Source organism: Loxodonta africana, chromosome 10 (assembly GCF_030014295.1).
Source record: "Loxodonta africana isolate mLoxAfr1 chromosome 10, mLoxAfr1.hap2, whole genome shotgun sequence".
Taxonomy (NCBI): Eukaryota; Metazoa; Chordata; class Mammalia; order Proboscidea; family Elephantidae; genus Loxodonta; species Loxodonta africana.
The window spans coordinates 109,236,374-109,253,617 of NC_087351.1; the positions used below are offsets into that span (position 1 = coordinate 109,236,374).

Below are 17,244 nucleotides of genomic sequence, written 5' to 3' on the forward strand. Positions count from 1 at the left end.
GGCAACCAAGGTCACAAAACAATATGTGTATTAATTGTTTAATGAGAAACTAATTTGCTCTGTAAACCTTCATCTAAAGCAAAATTAAAAAAAAGAATCAGTCATTGAAAACCCTGTGGAGCCCAGTTCTACTCTGATCCATGTGGGCTTGCCATGAGTCCACTCAAAGGCAACTGGATTCTTGTCCTTTGATATGATTTGTTAACTGATTAGATCTGCCAAGAAAAACTATTTTCCCAAACAAGGTCACCCTCCCCGGTGCAGGAATAGGACTTCAACCTATCTTTTGGGGGGAACACAATTCAATCCTTAACACCCTCCACCTACCGGCCGCAGAGCAATGGAGAAGAGGTCGCCCAGAGTAGTTAGGGAGGGTGGGGCCACCCTGAACTGGTCTGAGCTGTTTCTCCTTGGGGTTCTCAGCCAGGCTCCTTCAGAAACAAGCTGTGCTCAGCCCTGGGGCTCGCAGGGAGCCCCCTAAGTCTTCACTGTGCGTGGGGGGCACACAGTGGAGGACAGGGTCCCAGGAGTCCTGGATCACCACCTTGTGAGTATGTCTGTCTGCCCCAGGGCACGTGTTTCGCTCACCACTGGCGATCAGAAGTGTGCGCTGAGGAGCCAGCAGCTCCTCCCACTGCGTTGTGCCGAGTTTCTATGGTAACGCTTTCAAAAGTGGTGAATTTGCCTTTTCCCCTCAATTATGTGATGCTCTTAAGCTTTCCAAAAATATCCTTATTTTCCTGGTTCTACTGGGGGTTGAGGCATATTTGGCCCTCAGCGAGCAGCGCTGCCTCCTCTCCGTGTGTGTATGGCCCCCTTGGCATATACACCTCCTTAAGGAGAAGTCTTTAAACCTGGGCTGGTTGTAGTTTCTTCCCTCCCATTCCAAAGGTCCCGGGGGAGGAAATTAACAGAGCAAGATGGCGTCCTGCTTCCACTGAATATTCCTCGCCTAGTGCCCTGAGCAGGAGCAGGAGCTGCCTTTTGTACTCAGCCGGGCATGTTTGCAGATGCTCCCCCCACTCCCCACCTGGCCACCTGTAGCCTGGGCTCAGCCAGGAGCCTGTGTGCCAGGTGTGGACCATGTGGCCAAAGGAGGTTCCCCTCTCTGCAGGGTGGTTCCGATTTTCCTCTGAGGAGTTGCCCATTTTCCTGGGTGACCCAGAATCCTACAATCTCTGCCTGGCTGTTTTGAAATAAGTGATTTCCCACTTTAGCCTCCCAGGAAGCCCAGGTGGATGGCTTTTCCCTGGGTCACACCCTATGGGGTGGTTCCTATTGTTATCTTCATTTGACAGATGAGAAAACTGAGGCACAGAGAGGGTCAGAAACAGTCCCATGTCACACAGCTAGGAAGAAACAGCTGGGGCCTGCTTCTTCAGCCCTTGTCATTAACGCCAACCCGCCCAGCTCCTGTCTAGCTTTCATGTCTCCTGACACCACCCATTGTCTTGTTCCTGTCTCTGTTAATATGCATGTAATACCATTTCACGACTGCATGTCTAGTCTGTATCCCTTTAAATGTTGAGCCCTTCAAGGGCAGGGGTCATGGCTAACCTCTTCACCTCCCTAATGTCTTCCCAGCAGCACCTGGCCCAGGTAGGTCTTCAGTGTTTGTTGAATGAACAACAAATGGAAAGCTGGCACTCTGAACCCATCCAACCTTTTATTTAGACTGTAGTGATGAGAAAAATTATTTTTATAAAGTTTGCAGGCTGGTTGGTAACTTCTCCAGAATTTTCCAATGAACTAAGTCACCCAGAGAGCCTGGGCCACAGACAGTGTGCTCTGAAAAGACAAAACTTCCAATATGGTCCATCGGTGACATTCTGAAATTGCAGGTCTTTCTCTGCTTGGCCCCTCATACACTCATCAGCTTTAGTAAATAAAAATACAGGAGGCCCAGTTAAATTTGAATGTCATATAAACAATGAATAGTTTTTGTATAAGTATGTCCCATGCAATATTTGGGATATGCTTATAGTAAGTATGTGTGTGTGTGTGTGTGTGTGTGTGTGTGTGTGTGTGCGCGCTGGTTGCTTATCTGACACTCAGGTTTAACTGGGCCTCCTATATTTTATCTGGCAATCCTAGACACACAGAGCCTCACTTTAGGCCCAACCATGACTGACTTCTCCAGCCTCCTCAGTCAGTATTCGCAAGGACTTCTGAGTGGTGCAGTTCCCTGGGTGGCACAGGTGGTTTGCCATCAGCTGCTAACCTAAAGGTTGGTGGTTCAAACCCAACCAATAGCTCTGGGGATAAAAGGCCTGGTGTTCTGCTCCCGTAAAGAATACAGCCAAGAAAACCCTGTGGAGCTCAGGTCATCTCTGTAATACATGGGGTCGCCCTGAGCTGGAGTTGACTTAATTTAACGAGTTTGGTTTTGGCTTTCTGAGTGCCAGGCTTGACCTTAGAGATCACCTCTCCAAGCTGCTCCCCGGTAAGTAAGGCCCAGAGAGGGAGGCATGGCTCCAGATGGGAGAACCCAAGTCTGCTGGCCCTGAGCAGCCCTGCAGCCCCACAGCCTCCTGGGGCATAAGCCAGTCTGAATGCTTTTACTCTGCACAAATTTGACTTTAAAATCCACAGCCCAGGAGAATCAAATTCACTTGTGGCTGGGCCAGGAGCCTGCAGGCCAAGGCAGGCCAGGTGCCAAGAATGGCTTCTAAGAGAGGAGGGTTTCATGGAGGCCAGGATCTCTCCACAGGCCCACTTCACAGAGTCTCCACAAACAAACTTCTCTCTCAGTTCCTCTCCCCTCTGAAAGGTGCCCATTGTTCAGGAAAAGGTCTGGCAACAGCGCTTTGAAGATTTCTCTTTGAAGCATTTTCTGTTCCTTTCTCCAGGGGAGGCTGGCTTCTCAGAGATTTATGTAACCTCCGCCCCCTCAGCAGAAACAAATGGAGACCTGCAGGCTTCCCTCTCCTCAGAGAAGCTCCAGAGGAGGGGTGGGGGCTTCGTGGCCCCCTAGAGACAGTGCCCCAGTGTCCATGGCAACCCGCCCCTCCTAGGCCCCCTCTCTGCACACTCGGGTCACCACGTGCCATGCAGCCCCAATCCTGAAGGACAAAGATCCTGGGGGCTTAGGTGTATCCTGGGTTCAGAGATGTTTAGTCCCACAGTGATGATCTTAACTGTCACGTGTGGGGGACACGCCCCAATATTCAAAGCACTGGTTTCAATTTTATAAAATATCAAAACATGCCAAAAAATCACAGAGACCCATGTACCCACTGACCAGACTGGACCATGTTTAATATCTCATCATGTGTGCCTTATTTTTTCTTATCATAAAATATTACAGGCAAAAGGAGTCTCTGCCCTCCACACCCCCTTTCTCAGGGCACAGCCTCTACCTTGAACCTGGTTCGAGTGGTCACAATTCACGTTTATACTTTCATTTACCTAGGTTTGGATCCATGCATGACACAGCGGTATCGTGTGTGTGTTAAACTTCAGGAATGGTATCGGAAGTTATCTGGGGACTTGCCTTTCACTCCCAGACAGTGGGAGAGCCTCCATGAGGCAGTTTTATTATTTTCCCTGCTTTTAAGTGACAAACCTGAGCCTCAGAGAGGTTAAGAAATGGACTTGGAGACAAGCCAACAGGGCAACATTGGTTCTGAGACTGAAGACACAGTCTGTTGACTCCACGTCTCACCGTGACCTCAGGGTTGCTGCTGATGGCCCTTGACTCCATTCCTTCACACGCTTTTATTTCAATTTCATTTGGGTAGAAAAGGACATCCTGGTTGGTAAAGTAGATGGTCATCAAAAACAAGGGACACCCTCAGTGAGAGGGACTGACACTATATTCACAATGGTCTCAAACATACCAACTATTCTAAAGATGGCCCAGGACCGGGCAATGTTTCCTTCTGTTGTACATAAGGTTGCCATGGGTCAGAGCCAACTAACAAGAACACACACACACTCTGAAAAACTCGTTGCTGTCGAGTCGATTCCAAATCATAGCAACCTCATAGGACAGAGCAGAACTGCCTCAACAGGTTTCCAAGGAGGAAAAGAGTGCCATCTTAACCTTTTTAAGTTTTCAGCTCAGTGACGTTAATTACTTCCACGATGTCGTGCTACCATCACCACTATCCATTTCCAAAAGTTCTCCATCACCCCAGACAAACTCAGCACCCTTCCAGTGATAACTCCCATTCCCTCCTGCCCCCAGCCTCTGGTAGCCGCTAATCAACTTTGGTCTCTATGCATTTGCTATTCTACATATTTCATATAGGTGGGATCCTACAATATTTGTCCTTTTGTGTCTGACATATTTTACGCAGCATAATTTTTTCAAGGCTCATACATGTCATAGCATGTGCCTGAACTTTATTTATGAAGTTTATGGCTAAATAATATTTCATCATATTTATACACCACATTTTGTTTATCCATTCATCTGTCGATGGACACTCGGGTTGTTTCTACCTTTCGGCTATTGTGAATAATGCTGCTATGAGCATTGATAGACAAGTATTTCTTTGAGTCCCTGCTTTCAAGTCTCTAGGGTATATACCTAGGAGTGGAACTGCTGGGTCATATGGTAATTCTGTGTCTAACTTTTTGAGGAACTGCCAAACTGTTTTCCACAGCAGTTACATCATTGTACACTCCCACCAACGATGCATGAGAGTTCCGGTTTCTCCACATCCTCACTAACACTTGTTAGTTTCCATTTTTTCTGATAATAGCCATCCTGGTGGGTGTGAGTTGGTATCTCATTCTGGTTTTGATTTGCATTTCCCTAATGGCTAACAACTTTGAGCATCTTTTCATGTGCTTGTGGGCCATGTGGTATCTTCTTGGAGAAACACCTATGCAAGTTCTTTGTCCGTTTTTTAATTGGATTGTTTGTCTTTTTGCACTTGAGTTGTAAGAGTTCTTTATGTATTCTGGGTATTAACCTCTGTCAGATATATGATTCCCAAATACACCACCGTTTTTTTCAGTTTTTCAGTGTCTGCTCTGTTCTAGGCATTGGGAATACTGCTGCAAAGTCCTGTCTTCATGGAATTTATGCTCAAAGAGTATAGTCTTCATAAATAACCTTGGACCTGGTTCCTCCCTTTAACAACCCAACAAGTGTTTTTTTCTGATCTTAACTTGAACTTCTCCTCTGATGGGGAAACAAGGCCCCCTATGTCATCCTCATTATTAGTGTCTAACTCGGCAAGAGGAAGCTTGTTTTCTTGTTCTACCTCCTTGGGCTATAGTCTTTTCTGCATGATAGCCCTCCTGGTATTTGAAGTTAGTGGTTGTACCCCCCAAACCTGTTTTGAGTGGAAACCTCATCCAAGGATGCCATTCACACGAGGCCAGTGACTACACGGTCCACTGGTGTGAGAAGACCCAGTTGCTAGAGTCCATTGTTGCAACCACTGAGTGCCTTTTTTCCAATCTAGAGGGCTCACCTTCCCACACTATATCTGACAGTTTCTATTATGATCCATAGGGTTTTCATTGGCTAATTTTCAGAAGTAGATCAGCAGGACTTTCCTCCTAGTCTGTCTTAGTCAGAAAGCTCTGCTAAAACCCATTCACCACGGGTGACCCTGCTGCTATTTGAAATATTGGTGACATAGCTTCCAGAATCATAACAACATGCAAGTCACCACAGTCCAAGTGTATGTATAAGGATGTTTACAAGTTCATTATCTGTAACAGGGAAAAATGGAAATACCTAAATATCCAACTCTAGGGGAACGGTTAAATTATGGCATGTATTTGTGACAGAATATTACGCAATGGTATTTTTATGGACGCAGATGGCATTTTTTAATGATACAGGGATAGTAAACCACATGTTTGTGTGTGTTCGTTCTTTCTCTCTTACACACACACAAGAAAAAGACTGTTGTTGTTGTTGTTAGTCGCCGTCGAGTCAGTTCGGACTCACGGTGACCCCATGTGTGCAGAGTAGAACTGCTCCATAGGCTGTAATCTTCGGAAGCAGATCACCAGGCCTGTCTTCTGAGGCACCTCTGGGTGGATTTGAACCACCAACCTTTTGAGTTGAGTGTTTAATCATTTGTGCCAACCCAAGAACCTGAAAAAAAGATGGGGAAGAAAAATGTGTTGATATGTTTGTATCAAAATATGAACAGTATTTATCCCAAAGAGGTGGGATTATGATTTTCATTTTCTTCTTTTTCCTCTTTTGGATTTTCTTAATGTCCTCTGCTGAGTGTATATTTCTTTTAAAATTAGAAAGGGGAATAAAGGCATTCTTATCAGTCTATGGTGTAGCAGGAAGGCCTGGTATGTAGAGGGAGAGGCCTGTACATCCTGATAAGTGGCTGCCGGATGAGCCAACGAGCCGATCTCAGCCTCAATGGCTGCATCCGTAAAGTGGGGTGAGAGTGTCGGTCTCAAAAGGTTGCTGGGAACATTCATATTTATAGACTGAAATATATACCTTAAATTGTTTAAAAAAAAAAAAAGCAAAACCCTTGCTTTGCAGCCACTAGTAGAAGTTATATGGCTGTCCGAGTGGCACAAACAGTTAAGCACTCAACTAGTAGCTGAAAGGTTAGTGGTTCAAACCCACCCAGAGGTATATGGGAAGACAGGCCTGGTGATTTGCTTCCAAAAAGTCAGCCTTGAAAAGCCTACAGGGCAGTTCTACTCTGCACACATGGGTCGCCTTGAGCTGGCATCAACGGCAACTGACAACAAAAATAACCGAGTAGAAGTTACGGTTTTGTGCGGGATTGCCCCACCAGGCTGGTTTCCCTGTACAAGGGCAGCTCCTCTCCAGCCCCCACAGGCTACATCGTTGTGTCATTGTTAGGTGCTGGCGAGTCACTCTGACTTATGGCAACCTTATGTACAAGAGAACAAAACATTGCCTGGTCCTGTGTCATCTTCATGACCGTCGCTGTGTTTGAGTCCATTGTTGTGGCCACTGTGTCAATCCATTTCACTGAGGGTCTCCCTCCCCCACTTCGCGGCTCCTCTACTTTACCAAACATGATATATCCTTCTCCAGTGATTGATCCTTCCTGACAAGGCTTCCCAAGTAAGTGAGTCGAAGTCTCAGACAATATTCTGTCGTGATCTGCAGGGTTTTCATTTGCTAATTTTCCGAAGTAGATCTCCTAACCTTTCTTGCTAGTCTGCCTTAGTCTGGAAACTCCACTGAAATCTGTCCGTCATGGGTGACCCTGCTGGTATTTGAAATACCGATGACATAGCTTCCAGCATCACAGCAACACACAAGCCATCAGCACAACACACAAGCTGTACTGTAGTCCCTCCTTACACTCTCTCTCTCTCTCCTCCTTCACAGCTGCCCATGATGGGAGGAGCTTTCATGGACTCGCCCAATGAGGACTTCAGCACGGAGTACTCCCTCTTTAATTCCTCCGCCAATGTCCACACAGCCTCCAACGGCCAGCCGGAGGAGCCCCCACGGTCCTCCAACGATGCCGTCTTGCTCTGGATTGCCATCATAGCAACGCTGGGGAACATCGTGGTGGTCGGGGTGGTGTACGCCTTCACCTTCTGAGGGATGGTCACCCTGGGCTGAGCGTGGGACACCGCCAGGCTTTGCACTTGGCCATGTCTTGCCGCTGGTATTCAGCTGCTGCCACGTTGTAGAACCCAAAGTTTTGACTAGGCACATGGCCTCTGCAGGCGCGATGACCACGCATCCAGAATTTCTCCCAGCAGCCCTGGTTTCAGAGAATCCATCCTGACGTTGAGCTGATTCAGAAAGCATGGGAACGCAGTTGTCCAGCTCCCCCGGGCAGGACCCAGGGCAAGGCCTCAAGGAACAGAGTGGGGAATTCTTGAAACTAGGTTCCAAGCAATGAGACCCGATGAAGCAGGCAGTTACGTTTAAAATAGAGACATAGTTTGGAGATCTCTGGTAGCAAGTAATTACTCTTGTATCTTGTTTTTATGCAAACTTATCAAACCTGGTGGGCAGGTACCAGAGAGGAGCAGTCCTCAGACATGTAGGGTTCCTAACCCAGGCGTGGTTTTCCATTCAGCCCTTGAAACATTGGTGCCGGCCACTTAGCAGTCCATAGAGCATTCCAGTTTGACTTAGAAATGGAGCCTTTGTCACTCCAGACACCCAAGCAATCAGGAAACCCAGAGATGGGGGCATTACTCTACGCAGTGGGTCTCCTGGGTGCTGGTGGTGGTTTCTATCTGCTGGGTGGACTTTCCTTTCCTTTTTAGGAAGAAAAGAGGCTGTCTTTAAAAATTCAGTCCACCAGGTAGTTCACTTTCCAGGCTACCGAAGTGAAGATGTTCTTTCTTCTCTGAAAATTCATGGGATTTTTGAGATGAGTAGACTGGGGTCCACCTGACCATTTGACCACGGGCCCAAGGAGGTGGGATTGCCTATGTCCCGGAGCAGGTTAATGGAGTCGGAGCAGAAAGGATGTCCCCTAACTCCTCTCAGCGCTCGCTCGGCTGGGCTGTCCCCTAACTCCTCCCAGCTGTACAGATGGGGAAGCCACCGGCCGAGAGAATTTCTTCAAGCTGTGTGCAAGAGCAGCAGGTGGTTTACACCCAGGATTTTAACCTCCGGTTTGGATACTGTGCTCTCTTGCAAGTGTGAGCGTGTTCCTGACTGAGTTGGTGTTTAAAAAAAAAAAAAAAAAACCCGTTGCCATGGAGTTGATTCTGACTAATAGCGACCCTATAGGACAGAGTAGATCTGCCTTATAGGGTTTCCAAGGCTGTAATCTTTACGCCAGCAGATCGCCAGGTCTTTTCTCCCTCAGAATGGCTGGTGGGTTTGAATAGCCAACCTTTCAGTTAATATCTGAGCACTTAACCACTGCGCCACCGGGTCTCTTAAAAATCGGTGACTCAGGGCCCTGGCCGTTAAGGAAGCTCCGCAGTGAAGACAGAGCCGGCTGGGACATGCTGGGGGAGCAGTGTAGGAAAGGGCCCACTTTCTTCCTGCCTTAGGAAAGGTCATTGCCACAGTGCTCCCCTGCCCCCCGCAAGGCAGCCCTCCCTGTAAAGCCAGCGTGGCTTTCTCCCTGTGTTTTCCCTACACTGTATAAAAGAAAATTAAAGACTCAGTTGCCACTGAGTCAGCTCTGACTCCTGGCCACCCCACGTGTATCAGAATAGAACCGTGCTCCTGTTGGGTTTTCAGTGACTAATTTTTCTGAAGTAGCTCGCCAGGCCTTTCTTCTGAGGGGCCTCTGGGCAGACTTGAACATCCAACCCTTTGGTTAGCAGCTGAGTGCATGAAACATTTGCACTACCCGGGGACTCCAAAAAGAAAATAAATGGCACAGATTCCCCCTCTGTGAATGCGAAAGGATCAATAAGCCCTTGTGTGTGTTTGAGGACAATGGCCACTGTGGTCTCAGGAGACATGAGTATTCTTCATGACAGGCAAAGGGACATTGTAATTGTCCAGGGGCAGCCACTCATCTCAGGAGGCTGGCAATGAGCTGCCGTGGTAACAGGATCACCAGCCAAGCCTCCAGACAGTGCTGCTGCCGGCCGCCAGCTCTTATTGGCCACACCCGTCTCCAGCAGCCAAGTGTCCACTCCCAGACACTTCAGCTTCAAGTGGAGGCCAAGAGCGCCGAGAGCCATCTGACCTCTGCATCGAGAGAGGAGGGACGTGAGGCTGCGGGCCTGGGGAGCCTTCTGGAACCATTGCAGGGCCCTGCACTCTGCTGAACCAGCCCAGAGACTGCGGTGGGTAATTACTCAGGCCTTGCGTGCACTGGGGCTCCAGCAAACCCTGCTCCATCCAGCCCCCATGTCTGCCCCAGGAGCACAGTCCGTCTGAGGGGTATCTTCATGGTCGCCCCGACCCCAACGCTCTCTGACTTTCCTTCCTGAGGAACCTCCAGCCCTGGAAAGAGGAGGTGACTGCCCTTGTCTCTAACCAGCCCGAGGAGGTGGTGTTCTGTCTGCGAAGATGGAGGCAGGAAGGGGAGGAGAGAAAGGGATGGCTTCTGTCCCTAAAGAGGCTTCAGCATCCCTGGTGGGCAGGCTGCTCTGCGGCACTTCTGGCCCTGTGAAGTTTTGTTTCGTTTTTCCAAATGTAAATGTCACTTAACCTCAACTTTCAAGTCGTGCTCCCTTTTCTGCGTCAGGGCCATCAATGGGGAGGCTTGTTAGAAGCCGCCTTTCCCAAACCTTCCGTCACATGCATGGCCGTGACTTGCTCTGTGTCACTCGATCTCAGCCCCCTGTGGTCTCTTTACCTATTTTTCCCGCCATCGCTCAGCGAGCCATGAAGACAGATGTGTGTTAGGCACCTGATTAAGGAGTAGAGGGTAGATTCCAGCCAGGGCTGAGCTGCACCTTCCCTCCTGCCTTGGATGTTAAAAAGGGAAGGGGAAAAAAGACCAAGCATCACTGCTTGTTGTGTGCCAGGCGCTGAGCTAGATTCACATTTATGTAGCCCTTAAGTGTAGCGGACAGCATCTGTTGCTCAAATACACACATAAGGAACCAGAGGCTCAGAGAAGTGAAGAAAATTCCCCAAGGCCCCACCACATGCAGGCGGCTGAGCTGGATTTGAACCTAGAACCTTCCAGCTCTAAAGCCGGGCTTCTCCGTTGACACCATGCTGCCCTCAGTGGCTAAATGTCACCTCCAGGGCACATTTAAAGAGACTCTGAGTGTACAGAGGCCACTCCCCGAGGTCCAGATCACTGTGTGGCCTGGGCGAGCTCCGGCTTCCACGAGGGTGTTCCTGGCCATCCTTGGAGTGGTGCTGGTGCAACCCCTGCCTCGTGCCCCCTCGTCAGGCCTCAGGGGTGCTGTCCAGGGGTGGTTAAACGCCTGCCCTGTTTAAGGTTGAGGACAAATCCCCTCGTAAAGCCCCAGAGAGGTTCCCAGAGACCAGCTTTCCAAGGTCCCATGCAGGCAGGGACCCCTGGCTGAGACCAGGGAGCCCAGCCGAGGGGTCCACATGGAATGCAACTCACTGCACCCAGCACTGCTGAGCAGATTCGAGGGGCAGTCAGTTCTGCAGATCTGGCCCCAGCTAGGGCACATGCCTCTCATTGAGCCTCAGAGTAATACAGAGAGGGAGGTGGAGAGACCTCAGTCTCTGGCCCTGTCTGGCTTCTCCCTGGGTGAGCTGGCCCCAGAGTCCCCCTTGATTAGAAGAGTCAGTGCTAAGGAAAAAGGGGGCTTGCCTCTCCGTGGGCTGCCCCTCATAGAAGGGTCCTGTGTTTGCTGGAATGTTCTCTGAGCATGCCCTTCTGTGATTCCTCTATTTTCATTCTGTAAGCCCTAAGGTACCCCATAAAAAAAGAAGAGAGTTGCCATGGAGTGGCTTCCGACTCATGGTGACCACCTCTGTGTCAGAGGAGAACTGAATCCCTGTGCTTTATTTCCGTCTGTCTGTATGTGGGACTCTTTCCACTTGAAAGAGCAACGTGCTGTCTGTGAGGCCTGGGTTGCCATCCCTGGAGACCTTTGAGAGGAGGGCTCCAGGGCCACTTGAACCAGACATGTGGTAAAAGCGCTCTTGCTTCCCGTAGGGGCCGCCCATTTGATGACCCAGCCTGTTCCTACTCTGTATCGTTGCTTTCCCTCCCCTTTTCTATGAAATCAAGGTGGAGAGGCGAGTGAGGCTCCTGTGCCCCCAGGAGGAGATGACTGCGTCTCCGAGCATCCCCATGACCCCAGGAAGAAAGAAGGGAAGGACAGCGAGGACCACTTACCTGGAGTGGCAACAGCCCTTCCCAACCCCGCTGTAAATGGAAGACTTGGATGGCAGCCAAACCCATTAACCGGTGTCACAATCCCTCTCTGGCGGCTGGAGGGGCGCGGCTGTGTCTGTCGTCTGTTGCTGCTGCCTGACTTCTCCAAGATGAGTGGTGTTTTCCTCCCTCAGGAGGGTGACCTTCATTCGATGGTATTAGTAAGGTTGTTCTCAGAGGTTTTTCTTAAAGGCAGCTGTTTCTGGACTCTCCTCCTCATGCTGTGCTTTATTTAGATCTCATTTCATTCTCAAAGCAACCCTAGGGGCACAGGTGAGGCTACAGAGAGGTGTATGCGAATTATCGTCCCATTTTTATGTTGAGTAAACTGAGGCGAGGTTGTGTGCCTGAGGAACTGCCTCTGAGGAGTGGGGAGCTGGGATTCAGACCCAGCTCTGTCCTCTACCACTGGCTGGGTGGTTGTCCTTCCTCTTCGGCCAGCTGTAATCATCATCGGCCCCTCTGAAATGGAGCATCCTGGGCCAGTGGCTGAGGCTGAGTTTTGTGTCCTGGAAAGCCTATGACCAGATTCCTTATTCCAAGTGTCATTCCCAGAAAAAATCATCTCCCCTCCACATTGGTCAGGAGGGCCAGGCCGAGACACACGCATATTTATCAGAGGCCTTAGAGATCATCCACCCTCGGCTGCTAACCAAAAGGTCGGCAGTTTGAATCCACCAGCTGTTCCTTGGAAACCCTACAGGGCAGTTCTACTCTGTCCTATAGGGTTGCTATGAGTCAGAATTGACTCAATGGCAACGGGTTTGGTTTTCAGTTTAGAGAGCAACCCTGGGTGACACAAAGGTTAAGCACTAGGCTACTACCTGAAAGCTTGGTGATTCGAACCCACCTACAGGCACCTCGGAAGACAGGCCTGGCAATCTGCTTCTAAAAGGTCATGGCCTTGAAAACCCTATGGAGTACAGTTCTACTCTACAGAGGGGCCGCCATGAATCAGAATTGACTCAACAGCAACTAATAACGACAGTCAGAACTTTTCATTATCAAGAAAGGCAGCCGAAGCCACACAGTGAGTGGACTCCTGGCCCAGGGCTCCATCTCCTGGCGAGCTGCACTTTCACCAGGATCAAAGGGACCACCTGGACTACCAGCTTCTGCCTGGGCCTATGGTCTCTGCCTGGCGCCCTTTGCCCTGCCCTGGCAGATGTCCACTGATTGTCCCCAGGGGAGTTCACAGCAGCAGACAGAGCTGCTGTGAGGGAGAAGCCCAAGGTCCTCTGCTCCGGGGGCCAAAGGGAGTAGGCAGAGCAAGAATGTTCCATGTTCACCTGTCCTGGCCCTCTCTGTGGGCCCCTGACCCTGTCCACTCAGTAAGAGGGACAGGAGGACAGAAGGGTATATTGAGAACCCAGAGGGACGGAGTCCATGGTCTTCAAGTAGAAAAGGGGCAACACTGGGGAACCCAGCTCATCACAGCACCCACACATGCCAGCGAGTCCCTTCTGAGATTAGAGCTTGAGCTTTACTGACTTTGGGGGAGGTGGCAGAGGACAAAACCCAGACTGTGGTGATTGAAGAAGATGAGTGCCCCCAGAGTGAGACTGTCCTTCAGGTCCTGCTGTCCAGTGGTGAGGGGCACACACCATGTGTTCCCATCCTCAACTGCCCCAGAAGAAAAAATGGTAACTAGCAGAAAGGTGACGGAATGGCCAAAACTACACTAAATAAACAACGTAAATTCTGGAATGTAAATCTGGGTTATTCTAAGTCATTGCAGAAGTCACACATTTTTATCAAGATAGAAAATGGAGGTAGAGAAAAGCTCGGAATACTGTCCTAGGAGAGGCCCCACAGACCCCCAGGACCCAGGAGGGGTGTGCACTGGTCTTTGAGACCACAGGGGTGGTCCTTGTGTGGAACTCGCCATCCAAACATGAGGTGAGGCTCGCCATGTGTTTCTGGGTCCTGCTTCACGCTGACTTCCCACCTCCCCAAGAGGAGGCCTGGGGCCCGTTCTGTCTTGGGAGTAAATCCTGACAAACACACCAGGCTTTGCAGGCAGTGGCTGTGACGTTGGCTGTTGAGGAATCCAAGGCCCTCATTCGACGCTGAGCCTGTCGCCACACACTGATCGGCCACCACAGGCACCTGTGTCTGTCTCACGGGCCCCCTTCTCCCAGCGTCTTAACGAGCCAGAGAATAGAAGCATTCACAGTCCAAAGCATTGCCCCAGTGATCCAGCTGGCTCTGACCAGGGCTCTGTGAGCAGGCAGGAGGAGGCTTCCCACCTTCACACTGGAGGACACCAGTCTCCAAGGGCCTTGGGGGAGTTGCCCGGTCAAGCTAGTCAGCAGGAGAGCAGAGCCTTGAACCCAGGGCTCCTGACTACAAAATTTCTGATTCTAGTGATTCCCAATGGGGCCAATTTTCCCCCAAGGGGCCATGTGGCCATGTCTGGAGATATTTTTGGTTGTCACAACTTTGGGACTGGGGGGGATGCTACTGACATCTAGTGGGGAGAGGCCGTGGATGCTGCTGCTAAACGTGCCCCCACAACCAAGAATTACCCAGCCCAAAATGCCATGCCAGTGGTGCTGAGGGTGAGAAAGCCTGCACTAGGCCACACTATCTCTGATTCCAAAACTGTGGGTATTTTCCAAAACTCCACTTCTCCCCATTTGTGATTCATCGAATAAATCAAAGATTTGAGCCTCCTGCAGCTAATTGTAGCTACTACCCCGAGTTCAAAAAATTCCACGCGAGGGCAATGGTTTCAGTTCTTAGCAAGTCTGATGAACCTTGTGACTCCATTTCCGCTGTCTTGAGCTTTCACGAGGACCCCAACCTGGAGGGAGAGAAGCCCTAAATAGCAGACAGCTGGCTGGGGCTGAACTTGTTTCCATGAGTGACTTTGTATTTCTGGGGCCTGGCCCACTCACCAGTGCATCTGAGAAGCACCCTTTTCCCTTTGGGGGAAAAGCTTAGGAATCAGGGTGGGAATGAGGAGGACTGATTAACAGCCTTTGGGGAAATCTCCATCTTTTATTTCCGACCCTTTTCTGTGAGCTCCAACCCCATTTCCCCCCAGTTGAAGGTATAGTAAAACTCTTTATACTATTTAAAATTTTACAGAAACCTTATTCTTGTAAGAAGCCCCTGGCCAGATACCAGTTCTTCATGAGGAGAAAATCTTAAATGTTTGTGTCTTCTTAAGGTTTTCATAATCAACTTGAACGTAAGCAGTTTACTTAATGAAAAGGTATTTTCACTATTCTTGTAGTCCTTTCCTACTCAGGCACCCAGTGTCGCCACGAGCTCACTAGCTTTTACTACAGTGAAAAGGCTATTTCTTAACGTAGGATTTCAATGTGCTCTTTTGATTAAAAATATCTAACCCAACAGGATGTAAAGACGTGTCTGTGAAACCCTCTCCCTTTGACGATTAGCGTTGTTGCTGTTGTCGTTTTCTATTATGATAATTAAAATGATGTTGACTCTTAAGTGTCTGTGTCCAATTTGTGATTTATGTAAAGAACGTGATCTGCTCATTTTTGAAAGACTCGGCTCCCGCGTCACCTCTGTTCTGATGCTCCCCCTGCCCACCCCCCCGGCAGGATGGGTCCTCTCCTCCCCGATGCCCCGCTGAGCCCTCTCCAGCATCACACCTGGAACCTATCACAGGAAATATTACATCCCTTTACCTGTCAACTCCCCTACTACCTTCTGAGAGCAAACGCTTTATCTTATGCAACTTTTTATGCCCAGCACCTAGCACGGTGCCTGGCTGATAGGAAACACCAAACAGATGTTCAGCGAATGATACTTGAAAGGCCAGCCTGGTAAATTTCAACACTCTACAAAGAACATTGAGTGCAGAGTTGTAGCTTCACTCATTCACTCATTCACTAATACTAGGCATCGTTCCATGCTCTTTACATATATATTAACTGACTTGATCCTCACAACAACTCTATAAAGTAGATATGATTATCACCCCAGGGACATTGGTGATTTAATGGTAGAATTCTCGCCTTCCACGTGGGAGATCTGGGTTCAATTCCCAGCCAACGTACCTCACACGCAGTCTGTCAGTGGAGGTTTTCATTTTTTATGCTGCTAAACAGTTTTCAGTGGCACTTCCAGGCTAAGAGACTAGAAAGAAAGGCCTGGTGATCTACTCCTAAAAATCAACCAGTAAAAACACTATGAATGGCAATGGTTCCATTAGCAACAAATTATGGAGATGGTGCAGCATTGGGAAGCATTTTGTTCCATTGTGCATGCGGTCACCAGGAGTCAGAGGCCAACTCAATTGCAACTAACAACAACATTACCACCATGTTACACAACTGGACCAATAAGCAACATCATGATAAACAAAGAAAAGATTGAAGTTGTAAGGATTTCATTTTACTCGGATCCACAATCAACACCCATGAAAACAGAAGACAAGAAATCAAACAACGTACTGCATTGGGCAAATCTGCTGCAAAAGACCTCTTTAAAGTGATGAAGAGCAAAGATGGACCGAGGTGTGCCTGGCAGAAGCCATGGGATATGAAAGCTGGACAATGAATAAGGAAGACCAAAGAAGAACTGATGCCTTTGAACTACGGGCTGGCGAAGAATATTGAGTATACTATGGACAGCCAGAAGGATGAACCAATCTGTCTTGGAAGAAGCATACCCAGAATGCTCCTTAGAAACAAGGATGAGGAGACTTCGTCTCACATACGTTGGACGTGTTACCCGGAGGAACCAGTCCCTGGAGAAGGACATCATCCTTGGTAAAGTAGAGGGTGGGCGAAAGAGAGGAAAACCCTCCATGAGACGAATTGACACGGTGGCTGCAGTGATTGTGAGGACGGTGCAGGGCCGGGCAGTGTTTCGATCTGTTGTACGTAGGGTCACTATGAGTTGGAACCGGCTCAAGGGCAACTAACGATAACACAAATGCAGAAACTGAGGCTTGGAAGGTTTCTTGCCCAAGGCCATGTAGCTGGTGAGAAGCAGAATCCAGGACTGGCTCCAGCGTCTACTCCAGTGGCTGTGAAATACCCGCTCCCCGTTTGTTGAGCCCTTGCTGCTGGAGGCCCCATGCTAGGAGCAGGGTCGAAGGGGCCAATGAACAACTCCTGCCCTACAGCTTGAAAGAGAGGCATGAATATTGGCACTGTCAGATGTTGTGGGCTGAAATGATGGGTTCTGCCTCAGGGTGCCTTTTGCAGGGTCCGTATCAGGCCCAACAGGAGGTCCAGTGTGGCTGCCAGGACCCCAGCAGGAATGGTGCAAGGGATTGGATCAGTGGCTTGTGCAGTCCTTGACAGTTGAGAGAAGTTTGCATCCAAAACTCTAGGTCCCAGGTCAGAGCCTGGCCATCTTAAAAGGCAGGAAGGGTTTACCTCTGGGGCAGGTGCAGGGTGGCTCATAGCAGTCAGGAGGTTCATGGGTCAAGTGCCGAGGGTTTTTGGGCCAAGAAGCCTTGGGCTGCAGAAGTGCCCAGCCCCAACTGCAGGCCCTGGTGCTGGCCCTCAGGGTGGCAGAGCTAGCAGGGGTCATT

At 49.4% G+C, this 17,244-nt stretch overlaps 1 protein-coding gene across 1 annotated transcript; it reads left to right on the forward strand.

Moving 5' to 3' along the window:
* The first annotated feature begins 1,548 nt into the window (after positions 1-1,548).
* C10H14orf132 (chromosome 10 C14orf132 homolog) lies at positions 1,549-7,525 on the forward strand. Its single transcript, XM_010588926.1, has 2 exons — positions 1,549-1,599; positions 7,307-7,525. Exons 1-2 carry the CDS (start codon positions 1,549-1,551, stop codon positions 7,523-7,525), a joined length of 270 nt encoding a protein of 89 aa, XP_010587228.1.
* The last annotated feature ends 9,719 nt before the right edge of the window (positions 7,526-17,244 follow it).